General features: G+C 42.5%; 1 protein-coding gene across 1 annotated transcript in view; it reads left to right on the top strand.

Moving 5' to 3' along the window:
* The first annotated feature begins 16,289 nt into the window (after positions 1-16,289).
* Positions 16,290-20,255, top strand: part of LOC128701786 (U4/U6.U5 tri-snRNP-associated protein 1) — a 39,825-nt gene continuing 35,859 nt past the window's right edge. The window contains exons 1-2 of the mRNA XM_053795711.2: positions 16,290-16,644; positions 16,849-16,979. Of these exons, the coding sequence (XP_053651686.1) occupies positions 16,514-16,644; positions 16,849-16,979 (262 nt within the window). The 5' untranslated portion in view covers positions 16,290-16,513. The remainder of the gene's footprint in view (positions 16,645-16,848; positions 16,980-20,255) is intronic.

Below are 20,255 nucleotides of genomic sequence, written 5' to 3'. Positions count from 1 at the left end.
GGCCTGTGTTTCTATCACAACATGCCATTCTGTAATTAGTGGGCAATTCTGGATGGTTCAGTCTCCACGGAAGTCGTACCCAGTATTGTCCAGATTCAAATTTTACATCTCTCAGGTATTGCTCCTGAGTAAAAGAATCGTCTGGACTTTCTTCATTTACATTTATTCCAATGCTGTCTAATTCCCACAATTTATGCACTGGTTCAACACCATCCTCTATGGAAGAATTATACTGGGGTACGATTTCATGGGTAAGACACACAGTTATGGTATTTGTAGTTTCCTCTAGTCATGAATTATTATTCCGAGGAATCGTACCATATACAATACATTACATGGCCTCCTGCACAAAGGAGGCATAATAGTCACTACCTATCAAAATATTTATTGGGCCTGCAGAATCATCACTTACCCCAGAAGGTGCTAAATTTACATTATGTGAAAGTCTTTCTGTAGTTTTACTAAGCCCTACTGTAGATATTTTCTCTGGAAGTCTATCTACAATTACTGCATTAACACGTTTTTTCTCATTGCCCAACCTGACAGTTACATAAACAGTGTCATACAATTGAGCTCTTTTATCCGAGAGAAAACCAGTTAATTTTAAAGTTGTGGGATCTCCCATCTGTACTTTCATACCATCAAGACATTTACGTTTAATGAAAGTACGTTGGGATCCCTGGTCTAATAATGTAGTTACATTTTTTGATTTACGCTTTTTATCATCAACTTTTACCTGTAACACAGGTAAGGCTACTTCAGCAAAACCATCATTATTAATATTAGCAGCAATTTTTACATTAGCTACTGTTGTGCCAGGATTGTCAACATTATCATTATTATCAACATTGTAATATAGACCTTTACACATTACTATATGGTGTCTTCCTTTGTGACATTGATAACAGAAGTTTAATTTGGCATAACAATCCTTTACATTGTGATTACCTAGACACCTGATGCATCTGTCAAGTTCCTCCAATCTTTCAACTTTATCATTCCATGAATTGTATGCATTGCAATTCTTAGAAAAATGAGTACCCTTGCAGAAAATACAATTTCTCTTTTCTTTGACTGGTTTCTTATTAACTGGGCTACTCTTAGGAGGGTACTTATTCTTCTTACCTTGTGGAGAATCATTATTTCTGATTCTTGCTACTTGACATGCACCTATGCCTGGAGTTTACCTGGAGTTTACCTGGAGAGAGTTTCGGGGGTCAACGCCCCCGCGGCCCGGTCTGTGACCAGGCCTCCTGGTGGATCAGCGCCTGATCAACCAGGCTGTTGCTGCTGGCTGCACGCAAACCAACGTACGAGCCACAGCCCGGCTGATCAGGAACTGACTTTAGGTGCTTGTCCAGTGCCAGCTTGAAGACTGCCAGGGGTCTGTTGGTAATCCCCCTTATGTGTGCTGGGAGGCAGTTGAACAGTCTCGGGCCCCTGACACTTATTGTATGGTCTCTTAACGTGCTAGTGACACCCCTGCTTTTCATTGGGGGGATGGTGCATCGTCTGGAGTTTACCTGGAGAGAGTTTCGGGGGTCAACGCCCCCGCGGCCCGGTCTGAGACCAGGCCTCCTGGTGGATCAGAGCCTGATCAACCAGGCTGTTGCTGCTGGCTGCACGCAAACCAACATACGAGCCACAGCCCGGCTGATCCGGAACTGACTTTAGGTGCTTGTCCAGTGCCAGCTTGAAGACTGCCAGGGGTCTGTTGGTAATCCCCCTTATGTGTGCTGGGAGGCAGTTGAACAGTCTCGGGCCCCTGACACTTATTGTATGGTCTCTTAACGTGCTAGTGACACCCCTGCTTTTCATTGGGGGGATGGTGCATCGTCTGCCAAGTCTTTTGCTTTCGTAGTGGGTGATTTTCGTGTGCAAGTTCGGTACTAGTCCCTCTAGGATTTTCCAGGTGTATATAATCATGTATCTCTCCCTCCTGCGTTCCAGGGAATACAGGTTTAGGAACCTCAAGCGCTCCCAATAATTGAGGTGTTTTATCTCCGTTATGCGCGCCGTGAAAGTTCTCTGTACATTTTCTAGGTCAGCAATTTCACCTGCCTTGAAAGGTGCTGTTAGTGTGCAGCAATATTCCAGCTTAGATAGAACAAGTGACCTGAAGAGTGTCATCATGGGCTTGGCCTCCCTAGTTTTGAAGGTTCTCATTATCCATCCTGTCATTTTTCTAGCAGATGCGATTGATACAATGTTATGGTCCTTGAAGGTGAGATCCTCCGACATGATCACTCCCAGGTCTTTGACGTTGGTGTTTCGCTCTATTTTGTGGCCAGAATTTGTTTTGTACTCTGATGAAGATTTAATTTCCTCATGTTTACCATATCTGAGTAATTGAAATTTCTCATCGTTGAACTTCATATTGTTTTCTGCAGCCCACTGAAAGATTTGGTTGATGTCTGCCTGGAGCTTTGCAGTGTCTGCAATGGAAGACACTGTCATGCAGATTCGGGTGTCATCTGCAAAGGAAGACACGGTGCTGTGGCTGACATCCTTGTCTATGTCGGATATAAGGATGAGGAACAAGATGGGAGCGAGTACTGTGCCTTGTGGAACAGAGCTTTTCACCGTAGCTGCCTCGGACTTTACTCTGTTGACGACTACTCTCTGTGTTCTGTTAGTGAGGAAATTATAGATCCATCGACCGACTTTTCCTGTTATTCCTTTAGCACGCATTTTGTGCGCTATTACGCCATGGTCACACTTGTCGAAGGCTTTTGCAAAGTCTGTATATATTACATCTGCATTCTTTTTGTCTTCTAGTGCATTTAGGACCTTGTCGTAGTGGTCCAATAGTTGAGACAGGAGCGACCTGTTCTAAACCCATGTTGCCCTGGGTTGTGTAACTGATGGGTTTCTAGATGCGTGGTGATCTTGCTTCTTAGGACCCTTTCAAAGATTTTTATGATATGGGATGTTAGTGCTATTGGTCTGTAGTTCTTTGCTGTTGCTTTACTGCCCCCTTTGTGGAGTGGGGCTATGTCTGTTGTTTTTAGTAACTGTGGGACGACCCCCGTGTCCATGCTCCCTCTCCATAGGATGGAAAAGGCTCGTGATAGGGGCTTCTTGCAGTTCTTGATGAACACAGAGTTCCATGAGTCTGGCCCTGGGGAAGAGTGCATGGGCATGTCATTTATCGCCTGTTCGAAGTCATTTGGCGTAAGGATAACATCGGATAGGCTTGTGTTAATCAAATTTTGTGGCTCTCTCATAAAAAAATCATTTTGATCTTCGACTCTCAGTCTGGTTAGCGGCTTGCTAAAAACTGAGTCATATTGGGACTTGAGTAGCTCACTCATTTCCTTGCTGTCATCTGTGTAGGACCCATCTTGTTTAAGTAGGGACCCAATACTGGACGTTGTTCTCGATTTTGATTTGGCATAAGAGAAGAAATACTTTGGGTGTCTTTCGATTTCATTTATGGCTTTTAGTTCTTCCCGCGATTCCTGACTCCTAAAGGATTCTTTTAGCTTAAGTTCGATGCTTGCTATTTCTCTGACCAGTGTCTCCCTACGCATTTCAGATATATTGACCTCTTTTAGCCGCTCTGTTATTCTTTTCCGTCGCCTGTAAAGGGAGCGCCTGTCTCTTTCTATTTTACATCTACTCCTCCTTTTTCTTAGAGGAATAAGCCTTGTGCATACATCGAGTGCCACCAAGTTAATCTGTTCTAGGCATAAGTTGGGGTCTGTGTTGCTTAGTATATCTTCCCAGCTTATATCGGTTAGGACTTGGTTTACTTGGTCCCACTTTATGTTTTTGTTATTGAAGTTGAATTTGGTGAATGCTCCCTCGTGACTAGTCTCATTTTGTCGGTCTGGGGCTCCACGCATACATGTCTGAACCTCAATTATGTTGTGATCTGAGTATATTGTTTTTGATATGGTGACATTTCTTATCAGATCATCATTGTTAGTGAAGATGAGGTCTAGTGTATTCTCCAGTCTAGTAGGCTCTATTATTTGCTGGTTTAAATTGAATTTTGTGCAGAGATTTAAAAGCTCGTGTGAGTGTGAGTTTTCATCAGAGCTGCCTCCTGGTGTTATTACTGCAACAATATTGTTAGGTAAGACACATATGCAACAGTTAGACATCTTTATTCCGAAACGTTTCGCCTACACAGTAGGCTTCTTCAGTCGAATACAGAAAGTAGGCAGGAGCAGTAGAGATGTGAAGACGATGTAATCAGTCCATCACCCTTAAAGTCGTAGAATTTGAGGTTGTCAGTCCCTCGGCCTGGTGAAGTTCAGTTCCATAGTCAGGAACTATCTGAAGATGAAGCGACAGTGCGGAGACTTAAATACTGTCGGAAGGAGAGGTGCAGGGTAGAAGTAGTAGTAGTAGTAGTAGTAGTAGTAGTAGTAGTAGTAGTAGTAGTAGTAGTAGTAGTAGTAGTGGTAGTAGTAGTGAGAGGCAACTGAGAGGTCATGTCCCTCTCAGATCCAACCCTTCTCACTTGAAAAGCTTGTCCAAGGTGTTTTCTGTACCAAGATGCCACGTGGTGCAGTGTCTGACAAGATGAACATCAAAATGGTATACAATACCGACAGGTTGTTAGGTAAGACACATATGCAACAGTTAGACATCTTTATTCCGAAACGTTTCGCCTACACAGTAGGCTTCTTCAGTCGAATACAGAAAGTAGGCAGGAGCAGTAGAGATGTGAAGACGATGTAATCAGTCCATCACCCTTAAAGTCGTAGAATTTGAGGTTGTCAGTCCCTCGGCCTGGAGAAGTTCAGTTCCATAGTCAGGAACTATCTGAAGATCAAGCGACAGTGCGGAGACTTAAATACTGTCGGAAGGAGAGGTGCAGGGTAGTAGTAGTAGTAGTAGTAGTAGTAGTAGTAGTAGTAGTAGTAGTAGTAGTAGTAGTAGTAGTAGTGAGAGGCAACTGAGAGGTCATGTCCCTCTCAGATCCAACCCTTCTCACTTGAAAAGCTTGTCCGGGGGTCCGGGGGTCAACGCCCCCGCGGCCCGGTCTGTGACCAGGCCTCCTGGTGGATCAGAGCCTGATCAACCAGGCTGTTGCTGCTGGCTGCACGCAAACCAACGTACGAGCCACAGCCCGGCTGATCAGGAACTGAATTTAGGTGCTTTAGGTCCTAGCCACTTTGGCTTTGCAAAATTAATATACACGTTAATATAATTAGCTACACTTGGCTTATCTTATCAAAATTAATATTGTAATTATTATAATCCACTACACATTAAATAAATTTGTGAACTTAACATCCACCTCCTTCTGCCATTTCACATATAATTATTAAGTAATTAACTAATTAATGACTTCACTAATTACCTCCGGGTCAAGAAGGACCAACGGGCAAATTAAATGTGGAAAATTGCATTTACTTGGATGTATCATTATATACATAACAGTAAATGATAACAAAGATAATTATTATTTATCAGAGTTACATCGACAAGTAGGAATTTGGGACACCTAGGTCGCAAAAAATGTCCCTCTTCGATACCTACCACTGTCATATCCACAAGTTGCTCTGGACCCATTAATTATAAGTGAAACATACATACACCAGGAATACTGGTAAATATATAAATTTGTGGACTGTATATTAAAAATAATAAATGGTTATGCAAAATGGTGTGCAAAATAATAATAATAGAACTTTTCTGTCAGAGGAAAGAAAGTCTCCCTGATAACATTGTGTATACACAGTGGTTACAGTGGCTCCCTGGTATATAGATAAGAAATGCTAAAGTGTCATTTGAAAACAGGTGAATTTGTAAATGAAGTGATAAGCCTATAGAGGCAGGTGCCAGAAGTCGCCAGAAACTTACCACAGGTCAGCTGTTTCAATAATCTTCCTGGCCTGCTAGTGTACTCGCATATAATCTAGTGATACCAGTGAATAGCAGAATACAGTGTTGTAGTAGCAACTAACCAGTATTATAATGGTACTTAGTGGAGTGGAGTGACTTTCATTAGTTTCTTTTTCCTTGAAATACCAGACGTATACTGTGAATTTCATATAACCTGTAGTCACCAGCGGTCGCAATATACACAACGAGAAGCAAAAATTACTACAGAAAAAGCATCCCTCCTCCAAAATTTCCACCAGTCAACTATAGTGATAATAATATAGTGATAATATGGTGGAGACGAAAAAACCTAGAAAAGCTAGATACAGCGATTAATAAACAAGGGTTAAGGCTCGACCGTTCGTCATTGTAGGAGCTGCCAGCAATCACCGGTTCTTCAACACGCAAGTTATACTTTTGTATCAATCAAATCACATATTACTCGGGTAGATAATTTCCAGTACATCCTTCATGTGTTAGCCCAAATCACCGACTAGTATGTTTTAAAAAAGTGACCCACTGATCAGATCAGACTGGTTCCGAACCCTCGACTGGTCCGAACCCTCGACTGGTCCGAACCCTTGACTGGTCCGAACCCTTGACTGGTTTCAAACGGATTCGTTGGACAATAAAGCAGACTGTAAACGGATGGGGTTGTAGACGCCCTTATCAAACACAAACAATAAATATAAATCAGGAACGTACACCAGTAAGCTGTCCAATATACAAGTAAAGTTAGAAATAGAAATACAAATAGCTAGAGCTTCATTTAAGGAGGTTACTAATAGAGTATTCAAGAGGTTGCTAGTAGAATTACAGTAAATCAACCATTCAAATCATTATGAAGCTCTGTGTAGTCTGCAGTCAATCAAACAAACGGGCTTCCACATGGATAAATTGTCATTTTTGTGGAAATTGGTGTCACGCCCATTGTGCAGATATCCAAGAACTAGCTACAAGCAGTATTAAAACAGGGAAGTGTTTTTGGGTATGCCCAAATGAGATAAATCTGTGGACTAAAATCACAAGGATATTAAAAGAGGATAATATCAAAGCTGCTTTCATAGAAAACCTGGAAGCTTTCCACAACAGATGGGAACATAAAAAGTCTGGGCTGAATGGTACTGCCCTTGATACTGGCCATGTAGTCAGAAACTGTAAGGCTGGAGGTGATGCCCTGGTAGTCAGTAAATGCGGGGCTGATAGTGCTGTCCTGGGAGACAGTAATGGTGAAGCTGGAGGTGCTGTCCTGGGAGACAGTAATGGTGAAGCTGGAGGTGCTGTCCTGGGAGACAGTAATGGTGAAGCTGGAGGTGCTGTCCTGGGAGACAGTAATGGTGAAGCTGGAGGTGCTGTCTTGGGAGACAGTAATGGTGAAGCTGGAGATTTCGTCCAGGTAGTCGGGAATTATACGCAGGAAGGAATACATATAAATGACCCCATAGGGGACAGGAGCCGTAGTGGGGAAACAAGTGTAGTCAAAGATAAGATAAAACCAATATTGCAAACTAGAAATACCACAGGAAATAGCAAACAAGAGGACTCCACTAGCAATAGTGAGGATATATTACCAAAAACAACTGGTGGGAGCTCCATTGTTGGTGCTAGGGAGGATAGGAATAAGACAGGTAAACATGCACCAACAGGGAATACAGTCACAGAAACCCAAGGCAAACGGAAACCAAGCCTGTGCACATACTATGCACTTGGTATCTGCAGACATGGGAAATCTGGAAAAACAGACGGGACGTGCAACTATGACCACCCTAGAAAATGCCGTGCCCATATGACAACAGGAAAATGCAAACTCCCTTCCTGTAAGCTTTTTCACCCTGAAATGTGTACCTCTTCCGTACAGGAAAGACTGTGCTATAACTTAAATTGTCAGGCACACCATCTAAAGGGGACAAAAAGATACAAAACATCCAGGCCATGGGAAAACCTGGGTAGCCACAGCCACTCAAGAGGGAGAGGTTTTTTAGTGCCAGGAAGGAAAAAAAACTGGCAGGAAATGGCAGAAATCGTACACCAAATCCAGTCATTCCTGAAGTGGAACCACAGTCGATGGCCTCCACTCCAAACCAACAGATACAGATACTAATGCCGGAAAAAAAATCCCCCCCCAGTACCAACAATACCACCAGTCCGATAACATTCTTCTTTGCAAATACACAGGGTCTAAAGCAAGCAACAAACAACAAAATACCTTTCATCCGTGGACTGTTTGCAGAGGCAAAGGTAATGTTTGCGGCTTTCACTGAGACCCACATAAAGGATCACTTGGACAACGAAATATGGATCCCAGGTTACAACCTATACAGATGTGACAGAGTGAACAGGCAAAAGGGGGGGGGGGTTGGCCTGTACATTGCAGATTCACTTGTTTGCACAGAACTGCTTAATGCCTCAAATGATGTAGTGGAAGTTTTAGCAGTAAAGGTCGAGAACCAAAACCTAGTCATTTTGGTAGTCTACAAGCCTCCGGATGCAACATCCCAGCAATTCCAGGAACAGCTCTTAAAAATTGACCACTGTCTGGAAAATCTGCCTGCTCCTGCACCCAACATCTTGCTCCTGGGGGATTTCAACTTAAGGCACCTAAAATGGAGGAATATAGCAAATAATATTGTTGCAGTAATAACACCAGGAGGCAGCTCTGATGAAAACTCACACTCACACGAGCTTTTAAATCTCTGCACAAAATTCAATTTAAACCAGCAAATAATAGAGTCTACTAGACTGGAGAATACACTACACCTCATCTTCACTAACAATGATGATCTGATAAGAAATGTCACCATATCAAAAACAATATACTCAGATCACAACATTATTGAGGTTCAGACATGCATGCATGGAGCCCCAGACCGACATAATGAGATTTGTCACGATGGAGCATTCACCAAATTCAACTTCAATAACAAAAACATAAAGTGGGACCAAGTATACCAAGTCCTAACCGATATAAGCTGGGAAGATATGCTAAGCAACACAGACCCCAACTTATGCCTAGAACAGATTAACTTGGTGGCACTCGATGTATGCACAAGGCTTATTCCTCTAAGAAAAAAGAGGAGTAGATGTAAAATAGAAAGAGACAGGCGCTCCCTTTACAGGCGACGGAAAAGAATAAAAGAGCGGCTAAAAGAGGTCAATATATCTGAAATGCGTAGGGAGACACTGGTCAGAGAAATAGCAAGCATCGAACTTAAGCTAAAGGAATCTTATAGGAGTCAGGAATCGCGGGAAGAACTAAAAGCCATAAATGAAATCGAAAGAAACCCAAAGTATTTCTTCTCCTATGCCAAATCAAAGTCGAGAACAACGTCCAGTATTGGGCCCCTACTTAAACAAGATGGGTCCTACACAGATGACAGCAAGGAAATGAGTGAGCTACTCAAGTCTCAATATGAGTCAGTTTTTAGCAAGCCGCTAACCAGACTGAGAGTCGAAGATCAAAATGAATTTTTTATGAGAGAGCCACAAAATTTGGTTAACACAAGCCTATCCGATGTTATCCTGACTCCAAATGACTTCGAACAGGCGATAAATGACATGCCCATGCACTCTGCCCCAGGGCCAGACTCATGGAACTCCGTGTTCATCAAGAACTGCAAGAAGCCCCTATCACGAGCCTTTACCATCCTATGGAGAGGGAGCATGGACACGGGGGTCGTCCCACAGTTACTATAAACAACAGACATAGCCCCACTCCACAAAGGGGGCAGTAAAGCAACAGCAAAGAACTACAGACCGATAGCACTAACATCCCATATCATAAAAATCTTTGAAAGGGTCCTGAGAAGCAAGATCACCACCCATCTAGAAACCCATCAGTTACACAACCCAGGGCAACATGGGTTTAGAACAGGTCGCTCCTGTCTGTCTCAACTATTGGATCACTACGACAAGGTCCTAAATGCACTAGAAGACAAAAAGAATGCAGATGTAATATATACAGATTTTGCAAAAGCCTTCGACAAGTGTGACCATGGCGTAATAGCGCACAAAATGCGTGCTAAAGGAATAACAGGAAAAGTCGGTCGATGGATCTATAATTTCCACACTAACAGAACACAGAGAGTAGTCGTCAACAGAGTAAAGTCCGAGGCAGCTACGGTGAAAAGCTCTGTTCCACAAGGCACAGTACTCGCTCCCATCTTGTTCCTCATCCTCATATCCGACATAGACAAGGATGTCAGCCACAGCACCGTGTCTTCCTTTGCAGATGACACCCGAATCTGCTTGAGAGTGTCTTCCATTGCAGACACTGCAAGGCTTCAGGCTGACATCAACCAAATCTTTCAGTGGGCTGCAGAAAACAATATGAAGTTCAACGATGAGAAATTTCAATTACTCAGATATGGTAAACACGAGGAAATTAAATCTTCATCAGAGTACAAAACAAATTCTGGCCACAAAATAGAGCGAAACACCAACGTCAAAGACCTGGAGAGTTTCGGGGGTCAACGCCCCCGCGGCCCGGTCTGTGACCAGGCCTCCTGGTGGATCAGCGCCTGATCAACCAGGCTGTTGCTGCTGGCTGCACGCAAACCAACGTACGAGCCACAGCCCGGCTGATCAGGAACTGACTTTAGGTGCTTGTCCAGTGCCAGCTTGAAGACTGCCAGGGGTCTGTTGGTAATCCCCCTTATGTGTGCTGGGAGGCAGTTGAACAGTCTCGGGCCCCTGACACTTATTGTATGGTCTCTTAACATGCTAGTGACACCCCTGCTTTTCATTGGGGGGATGGTGCATCGTCTGCCAAGTCTTTTGCTTTCGTAGTGAGTGATTTTCGTGTGCAAGTTCGGTACTAGTCCCTCTAGGATTTTCCAGGTGTATATAATCATGTATCTCTCCCTCCTGCGTTCCAGGGAATACAGGTTTAGAAACCTCAAGCGCTCCCAGTAATTGAGGTGTTTTATCTCCGTTATGCGCGCCGTGAAAGTTCTCTGTACATTTTCTAGGTCGGCAATTTCACCTGCCTTGAAAGGTGCTGTTAGAGTGCAGCAATATTCCAGCCTAGATAGAACAAGTGACCTGAAGAGTGTCATCATGGGCTTGGCCTCCCTAGTTTTGAAGGTTCTCATTATCCATCCTGTCATTTTTCTAGCAGATGCGATTGATACAATGTTATGGTCCTTGAAGGTGAGATCCTCCGACATAATCACTCCCAGGTCTTTGACGTTGGTGTTTCGCTCTATTTTGTGGCCAGAATTTGTTTTGTACTCTGATGAAGATTTAATTTCCTCATGTTTACCATATCTGAGTAATTGAAATTTCTCATCGTTGAACTTCATATTGTTTTCTGCAGCCCACTGAAAGATTTGGTTGATGTCCGCCTGGAGCCTTGCAGTGTCTGCAATGGAAGACACTGTCATGCAGATTCGGGTGTCATCTGCAAAGGAAGACACGGTGCTGTGGCTGACATCCTTGTCTATGTCGGATATGAGGATGAGGAACAAGATGGGAGCTAGTACTGTGCCTTGTGGAACAGAGCTTTTCACCGTAGCTGCCTCGGACTTTACTCTGTTGACGACTACTCTCTGTGTTCTGTTAGTGAGGAAATTATAGATCCATCGACCGACTTTTCCTGTTATTCCTTTAGCGCGCATTTTGTGCGCTATTACGCCATGGTCACACTTGTCGAAGGCTTTTGCAAAGTCTGTATATATTACATCTGCATTCTTTTTGTCTTCTAGTGCATTTAGGACCTTGTCGTAGTGATCCAGTAGTTGAGACAGACAGGAGCGACCTGTTCTAAACCCATGTATCAATCGCATCTGCTAGAAAAATGACAGGATGGATAATGAGAACCTTCAAAACTAGGGAGGCCAAGCCCATGATGACACTCTTCAGGTCACTTGTTCTATCTAGGCTGGAATATTGCTGCACACTAACAGCACCTTTCAAGGCAGGTGAAATTGCTGACCTAGAAAATGTACAGAGAACCTTCACGGCGCGCATAACGGAGATAAAACACCTCAATTACTGGGAGCGCTTGAGGTTTCTAAACCTGTATTCCCTGGAACGCAGGCGGGAGAGATACATGATTATATACACCTGGAAAATCCTAGAGGGACTAGTACCGAACTTGCACACGAAAATCACTCACTACGAAAGCAAAAGTCTTGGCAGACGATGCAACATCCCCCCAATGAAAAGCAGGGGTGTCACTAGCATGTTAAGAGACCATACAATAAGTGTCAGGGGCCCGAGACTATTCAACTGTCTCCCAGCATACATAAGGGGGATTACCAACAGACCCCTGGCAGCCTTTAAGCTGGTACTGGACAAGCACCTAAAGTCGGTTCCTGATCAGCCGGGCTGTGGCTCGTACGTTGGTTTGCATGCAGCCAGCAGTAACAGCCTGGTTGATCAGGCTCTGATCCACCAGGAGGCCTGGTCACAGACCAGGCTGCAGGGGCGTTGACCCGCGGAACTCTCTCCAGACTCCAGACTCTTCATACACAATTACTCCAGGCAAGGAAAATATATCTTAATATCACTCACCAATTTGACTGGAGATTAATGTGTATCATACTCAGAAAACCTCACTCTAACTAAATCTATGAAAATAATGCTGGCCAGGATTACACACAAATCTAGAGAGCTTATCTGAGGTTCCTGGAGCTGTCTTGTCCAGTCGTCTGATATCTCAAGTTATGCAGGAATGCACATCCACCAATTTTGCCTCCTATTTGAGAGGTGTCAACACAATTTTAACCTCTAGAGCACGAAAAATTGTTCCCATTACACCAACGTTTGTACAAAATTCAAAACCAAGATGGCGAGTCTCCTGCCCAGACGCAGGCTTTCCGTTTTCTATGACAAATATTATTAAATACAGTATAGGCCATCTATTTACCTATAAATTACTGTATTTTCGGAAAATATACAGTATTTTCCACACCAAGTATGCAGCAAGCATTTCCCCTCTGGATGGTCATGCTGAGGCGCTGGAACATGAAAGTGGCTGCCCTTGGGTCCCTGGTGGTGTCGATGAGTCTGGAACCCAATTCTTTAAGGAAACGTGTGGCATGTTTTCCCCATGATCCCAAGGTCTCTGATCCCACTGGGAGAAATTGATACTGTTGGCTTATGTCCCTGTACTTGCTGATCTTGTACTCCTCCCTGTGGTCAGCAGCTCCTTCCTGTCGCCCAGCTGTATAGCCCGTGTGGTTTAGCGCTTCTTTTTTATTATAATAATAATTCCTGTCGCCCAACACTGTGATGGATATAGGTGTCAACCAGTGTGGACACACAGGAATAGTCCCATGCTAAGAGCTTGCCATTCTTCCAAGGATAGATGGTGATCCCGTCGGGGCAGTTTGCTGAGTTGTGGGTATTGTTGGCTGCTAGTGATCAGGGCTCCCTCTCGGCTGGGCATCCAGCTGTGGCAAGGGTTCTTTTTATGATGTCGTTGACCTCATTGTGTCTTGCATGCCAGCCCTTGGTTTTGGAACAGTTGAGACCATGTAGACCATGTTGGTCGGCTTGTGCATCGCTGCAAATACACGTATATTCCGTGTGAGCTGGGGTGAATTGGGGCAGCAAGGCGCAGAGCCACTGAAATATGGAGGGTCTTAGGGTCGAGGCGTGTTTCCATTGCCGATATGGGAATTGTTTGGAGGAAGTCCCCAGAGTGATGTGAGCTCACAGCCCGGAGACGGGCGGTCTCCCTGTCAGATGTTACAGCCCTGAGCATGTTGGCAAGCACCTTTTCAGCGATCGGGCCATCCCAGCTTGACTGTTTGTGAGCCAGTGCTGCACTAGGGTTTGGTGCTGGAACAGCAAGAGTCTCCCATTCAGTGATGGCACTGTCATAGTTAGGGTCCTGTATTCCTGCTGAGTCACTCAGGTTATCAGTTAAAATTTGTCTTATTAACTCGTTTGATGCTGTGGATGAGAATAGGAAAGCTGGTAGAGCTATCTGGGAGGATCTGTGTACTTCCAGCCCCCCAAGCCTGACCAGAAGTGAGGCTCGCAACCACTGTCCATCTTCAAGGGAAAAATTCAATACACTCTAGCATGGTCTTAAGGAGTCATATTCCTTGAGTTTTGGACTACTGAAGGCTGGGGAGCATCTCAGAAAGTAGGTAAGTTTTGGGATTGACAGGCACCTGGTGAGTAGGTAGAAGGCTTCATGTGTATCAATGTCTTTTATCCTGCCTTCCATCGTCTGGAGGTCTGAGACTTTTTTTTCTAGGATCCGATCGATGGGGAAATGGTATGGTGATACCGACAAGATGTGGAAAAAGACACTTATGTACAGTTCAGGACATTTATTAAAGGAAACGTTTCGCCACGAGTGGCTTCTTCAGTCCTAGTACAGAGAAAACTAAGAAAACATTTATATATATATCTTTCCTCACCTCCTTAGTTCCATTTCTACTACTACTACTACTACTACCACCTCTACCCACGCGTCACCTCACCTGACTCCTACCACTATATATATAAATGTTTTCTTAGTTTTCTCTGTATTAGGACTGAAGAAGCCACTCGTGGCGAAACGTTTCCTTTAATAAATGTCCTGAACTGTACATAAGTGTCTTTTTCCACATCAGATCGATGGCATTGGACCCAAGCGGAGCGCCAAGGAGAGTGCTATTGGCTGGATCAGTGGCTCGTGCTCCTGGTAGAACAGCACTAATATTCTGGATCATCTGTCGATTGGTAGAAACTATTTCACATTTGGTGGGGTTTAAAGATAGGCCCAGGCTTTCTCCCATGTCTTTAATTTTTCTGATGTCCTCTAGGAGAGATTCTGTTGTGCCAGCTAGGGTACCATCATCCAAGAACCAGATATTGAGCTCACTGGAGAATGCTTCTGTGACTTCCTTGATGACCAAACAGGATAGAAACGGGAGAGAGGGTCCCCCTGTTGCACACCCCTCACACGAGTCAATTTCATGGTCCTAAACAATAGTTTGGAAGTCACACTATAGCACGATTCTATGAAGGGATAGAGGGAAGGGAAGTTTCTATAAACTGCTTGGAGAGCAGCATCCCTTCTGACTGAGTTGAAAGAGTTGGCAAAGTCCAATTTGATCAACGCTTTTTCATCGGACATGTTGATATATACTCGTGCTGCATGGGCAGCTGCTTCACATCCTTGTTGAACACCAAAACCGAGCCAAGTTGGTTTCAACATTGCAGCAGCCTCTTGACTCACCATTCTTACTCTAGCCTTGGCGACTAGGCGCCGAAGGGTGTTGCCCACTGCAATGGGCCTGATTCCTCCATCCTTTTTCCGGAGGGCACACAATGAGGCACCAAAGAAAAGGGGTCTAATGGTCTCTGGGACACTGCCAGCCAGGCACAGGTTGGAAAATTTGGTGAGTTCAGACAGCAGCCTCTCTGAAACATCACCAAGTGCTGGATTGAGCATTTGTTTTAAGTGCTGAGGCCTTAAACCGGTGAAACCTCCTGCTGAGCCCTGTGGAAATGACATAGCAACTTTACATATACATACATACATACATACATATATATATATATATATATATATATATATATATATATATATATATATATATATATATATATATATATATATATATATATATATATATATATATATATATATATATATATATATATATATATATATATATATATATATATATATATATATATATATATATATATATATATATATGGCCTGGTGGCTAAAGCTCCCGCTTCACACACGGAGGGCCCGGGTTCGATTCCCGGCGGGTGGAAACATTCCGACACGTTTCCTTACACCTGTTGTCCTGTTCACCTAGCAGCAAATAGGTACCTGGGTGTTAGTCGACTGGTGTGGGTCGCATCCTGGGGGACAAGATTAAGGACCCCAATGGAAATAAGTTAGACAGTCCTCGATGACGCACTGACTTTCTTGGGTTATCCTGGGTGGCTAACCCTCCGGGGTTAAAAATCTGAACAAAATCTTATCTTATCTTATCTTTGATAGGAGTGAATGGAGACAAATGGTTTTTAATACTTGACGTGCTGTTGGAGTGTGAGCAAAGTAACATTTATGAAGGGGTTCAGGGAAACCGGCAGGCCGGACTTGAGTCCTGGAGATGGGAAGTACAGTGCCTGCACTCTGAAGGAGGGGTGTTAATGTTGCAGTTTAAAAACTGTAGTGTAAAGCACCCTTCTGGCAAGACAGTGATGGAGTGAATGATGGTGAAAGTTTTTCTTTTTCGGGCCACCCTGCCTTGGTGGGAATCGGCCAGTGTGATAATAAAAAAAATAATATATATATATATATATATATATATATATATATATATATATATATATATATATATATATATATATATATTTAAATATATATCAGTATTACCTAGAGAAAATAGAATTAATGAAAGTTAGCGAGTAGTGATGTTCAGTTGTTGAAACGTTTGTAAACATTAAGAGAAGTGAAGGTGGCGGCCGTGTGAGGCGGCATCATTACTCGTTCAGCAGCTGTTATTACTAGGAACTTCTCAGCATACTGTACCTATTCATTCAACACTAGGAGTGGCCGAGGCTCGATACTCCGTCCCTTAATAGCTAGAGAAAGATTTATTAACCAGCACCCGCCAAGGTGTTGGCCAGGGAAGAAGACTGTATCGTGAGGAAATAAGGTGGTACCTACCTTGCTTCTGATATATCTTTCTCTTTTTTCTCTGTTGTTATGGGTTCCTCTAAGAAAAGTAAAGATAAAGATCGGGAGAGGAGCAGAGAAGAGAGGAAGGAGAAGAAGAAGAAGCACAGTACCAGGTCTGGGTCCAGAGACAGAGACCGAGAAGGAAAACATCACCATAGGTCAGTTTTTTTTTTTTTCTGCTTTAAGTTCATTCTTCTTTAATAGTGAAGTTGGATGAAAATAATTTGTTCATGCAGAATTAAACTTAAGTGTTTAGAAGAATTATAGGTTATATTTATTGAACCTATACTTCCAGTACTTTGTGTTGCTTCTTTCTAGCTTTTTATTGAAAAGATATATTGGAAATAATAGTTTTCTTTTAGACATCATCACAAACACAAAAAGCAGCGTAGCAAGAGAAGAGAGGATCGCTCTCGTTCTGTGTCTCCGAGCTTCAGCGAAGACAGCCTCTCTGACGTTGAACAGCTTCTTCAGTTAAAAGATGATTTGCCTGGTAAGATAGTTTGCACAATTTTTCATAGTCATGAAATCATTATAGTTTATTCCTGCAGGCAGCTTGTAGTTTAATCCATATTTGCTCTTTATCCATGGGGAGGAAGGGGGATGGGTAAGTATATTTTGCAATTTCTTTGGTTTAAATAGAAGAATATATCATTATTGGTCATAATTTATGCCCTCTATGATTCTAATTGGCATAACACTTTTTCAAGAATAAAAATGAAGGTCATTTTTTGGAATTACAGTACTGCTTTTTAACCCATTCAATTTATAAATGATTACTGTATCACCATTTCAAAAATATATATGCTTGTCTTGTGTACCACTAGCATACAGGAATCTTCAAGGTCAAATGTATAACATTGAAGGCTTCATGGATTTATTAACATATTTGCAGGATGCATATCTTTGATGTAGTTTTTTTTATGATACAGTTCCTTTCAAGATAATTTACATACCATAGCTACTTCCTAAATTTTTTGATAAATAAAATTCTGTTTTGGGTAACAGTTGAAAAGTGGTAATAATTAGGTTTAGTTCAAAGATGAACTTAGATTTATTAGCTTTTATAAATGTTTTAATGAATGCATAACATATATTTTGGTGTGTCCATAAAATCAGTACCAAGAAGAGAGAGGGAGAAGGACTTTTGTAGATTAGAACAGTGAAAAGATCGGGATGATACGAAGATTTTTTACCAGTGCAGGTACCCAATTTTAGGCAGATACCGATACCATCAAAATTAACCAATACTGGTATAATACTTACACCAGTACCAGAAAAATAGCCAATACATTGGACCCTCGGTTATCAGTCGATCAATCAAGTTTATTCTCTACAAGGATTACAATGTGGGGTTTACAGATTTTGGTTATTGTGTGGTTTACATGTAATGAAATACTAATCACAGAGGGGGGCCACTAGGACACCCAGCATGGCTAGGCATTTCGGGAAGACTTAGATTAATTCTTAACTCTAAATTATTACAAATTATGGAGTAAGTTGGTATTATGGCTAAGTGACTAAATACTAGTTTGTGAGTTTAGCAATGTGAATGCTTTTGTTTTGGCAAAATACATAGTTTCTATATTGGAGTATCACAGGCAAACTTATGACTAGTTAGGATTCATTATTTTAAGATTAAGATTTGTATTTCTGTGTTTATAGTCAAATGGGTGAGTGAATGAGTGTAAGTGTGAACCACCAGGTGGTTTTCATGTAGTTAGTTGACGGGGTGTATCAGGGAGAAAAGATGTTTTCTAACGGTAGTTTTGAAGGTGATGAATGTGTCTGCAGTTCTAGAGTTTTCAGGTAGGGTGTTCCAGATTTAGGGCCTTTGACATACATTGAATTTTTGTATAGGTTTAGTCGGACATGGGGAATGTCATAGAGATGGTTGTGTCTAGTGTTATGCCTGTGGGTCCTGTCACAACTATCAAGAAAGGGTTTTAGGTCAAGGTTAATATTGGAATTTAAGGTCCTGTGGATGTAGATTGCACAGTAGTAAGTGTGGATGTTCTGATGAAGAGTGGGTGGGTGTGTTGCCAGGGATGGGATTTAGTGATTATTCTTACTGCGGCTTTTTGTTGGATTATTATTGGCTTTAGGTGTGTTGCTGCAGCTGATCCCCAAGCACAAATAGCATAGGTGAGGTATGGATCAATGAGTGAATGGTATAGTGTGAGAAGGGCATTTTGCTGCACGTAGTATCGTATCTTGGAGAGGATCCCAACCGTTTTGGATACTTTTTTTGTTATGTGTTGGATATGGGTGCTGAAGTTCAGGTTGTTGTCGAAGTATAGGCCTAGGAATTTGCCCTCATTATGTCTGGCAATTAGAGTGTTGTCGATCTTATGTTAAGTTGCGCAACACCTGCTGTGCTACCAAACATAATACGTATAGTAGGTTTTGTCAGTGTTAAGTGTAAGTTTATTGGCTGTCATCCAAGTTGATATTTTGAGCAGCTCCTCATTAACAATGGTGTTGAGGGTGGCAAGATTAGGGTGAGAGATGACATAAGTCATGTCGTCAGCAAAGAGAATGGGTTTCAGGTGTTGGGATACGTTTGGAAGATCATTGATGTAAATGAGGAAGAGCAGGGGACCAAGGACACTTCCCTACGGAACTCCAGAATCAATTGGCCGTGTTGATGATGCTGTGTCTTTAATGGTGACATACTGATATCTATTAGTAAGGTAGGATTTGAAATATGCAAGCGCATGGCCTCTTATACCATAATGGTCAAGTGTGTGGAGTAGGATGCAGTGGTCAACTGTGTCAAAAGCTTTTCTTAGGTTAATAAAAATTCCTAGCGGATATTCCTTATTTTCAAATGCTGTGTAAAGTAGATCTAGCATTTTTACAATTGCATCATTAGTGCTTTTATCTTTCCTGAATCCAAATTGGCAGGGGTTGAGTATGTTTTGTGCCGTTATAAATGAATATAGTCTCCTGTGCACGAGTTTCTTGAAGATTTTGGATAGCAATTGTAAGTTTGATATTGGCCTATAGTTGTTTACATCTGTAGGGTCACCAACTTTATGTATTGGTGTAACCCTTGCTGTCTTGAGTAGTTTCGGGAAGGTGCTAGTTTCTAGTGACTTGTTAAAAGGTAATGAAATAGCATCCGAAAGGACATGGACCGCCTGCTTGTACAATAATGGTGGGACATGAGACAGAGTCCCTGAGTTATTTTTAAGTGACTTTATAATCTCAGTGACTTTCGTGGGCTCAGTTGGTACAAGATAGAAGGAATTTGGGAAATTCCCATCTAGGTAGTCCTCGGCATGGGCGTTGGTACGTGGGATTTTACTGGCAAGATTAGATCCTATGGTTGAGAAGAGGTCGTTTATCTTGTTAGCCATAATCCATTCCAGGAGCTTGGCCTAAAACCGAAATGGCCAAAAACCAAAATAATATTTCTCATAAGAATTAATATAAATACAATTAATCTGTTCCAGACAAAAGTATTCACAAAAAAATAAAAATATTTTTTTAACAATTAAATCAGTACATGTATTACATACCTTTATTGAAGCCTAATGCTGGCTTCTAGAATGCCTGCTACACTCCCTGCATGCCTGCTACACTTCCTGCATGCCTGCTACTCTCCCTGCATGCCTGCTACACTCCCTGCATGCCTGTTACACTCCCTGCATGCCTGTTACACTCCCTTCATGCCTGTTACACTCCCTGCATGCCTGTTACACTCCCTGCCTGCCTGTTACACTCCCTGCATGCCTGTTACACTCCCTGCATGCCTGTTACACTC

The sequence above is a fragment of the Cherax quadricarinatus genome, chromosome 37 (genome assembly GCF_038502225.1).
Source record: "Cherax quadricarinatus isolate ZL_2023a chromosome 37, ASM3850222v1, whole genome shotgun sequence".
In the NCBI taxonomy this organism is placed as follows: domain Eukaryota; kingdom Metazoa; phylum Arthropoda; class Malacostraca; order Decapoda; family Parastacidae; genus Cherax; species Cherax quadricarinatus.
This window is presented reverse-complemented; position numbering and strand designations above follow the sequence as displayed.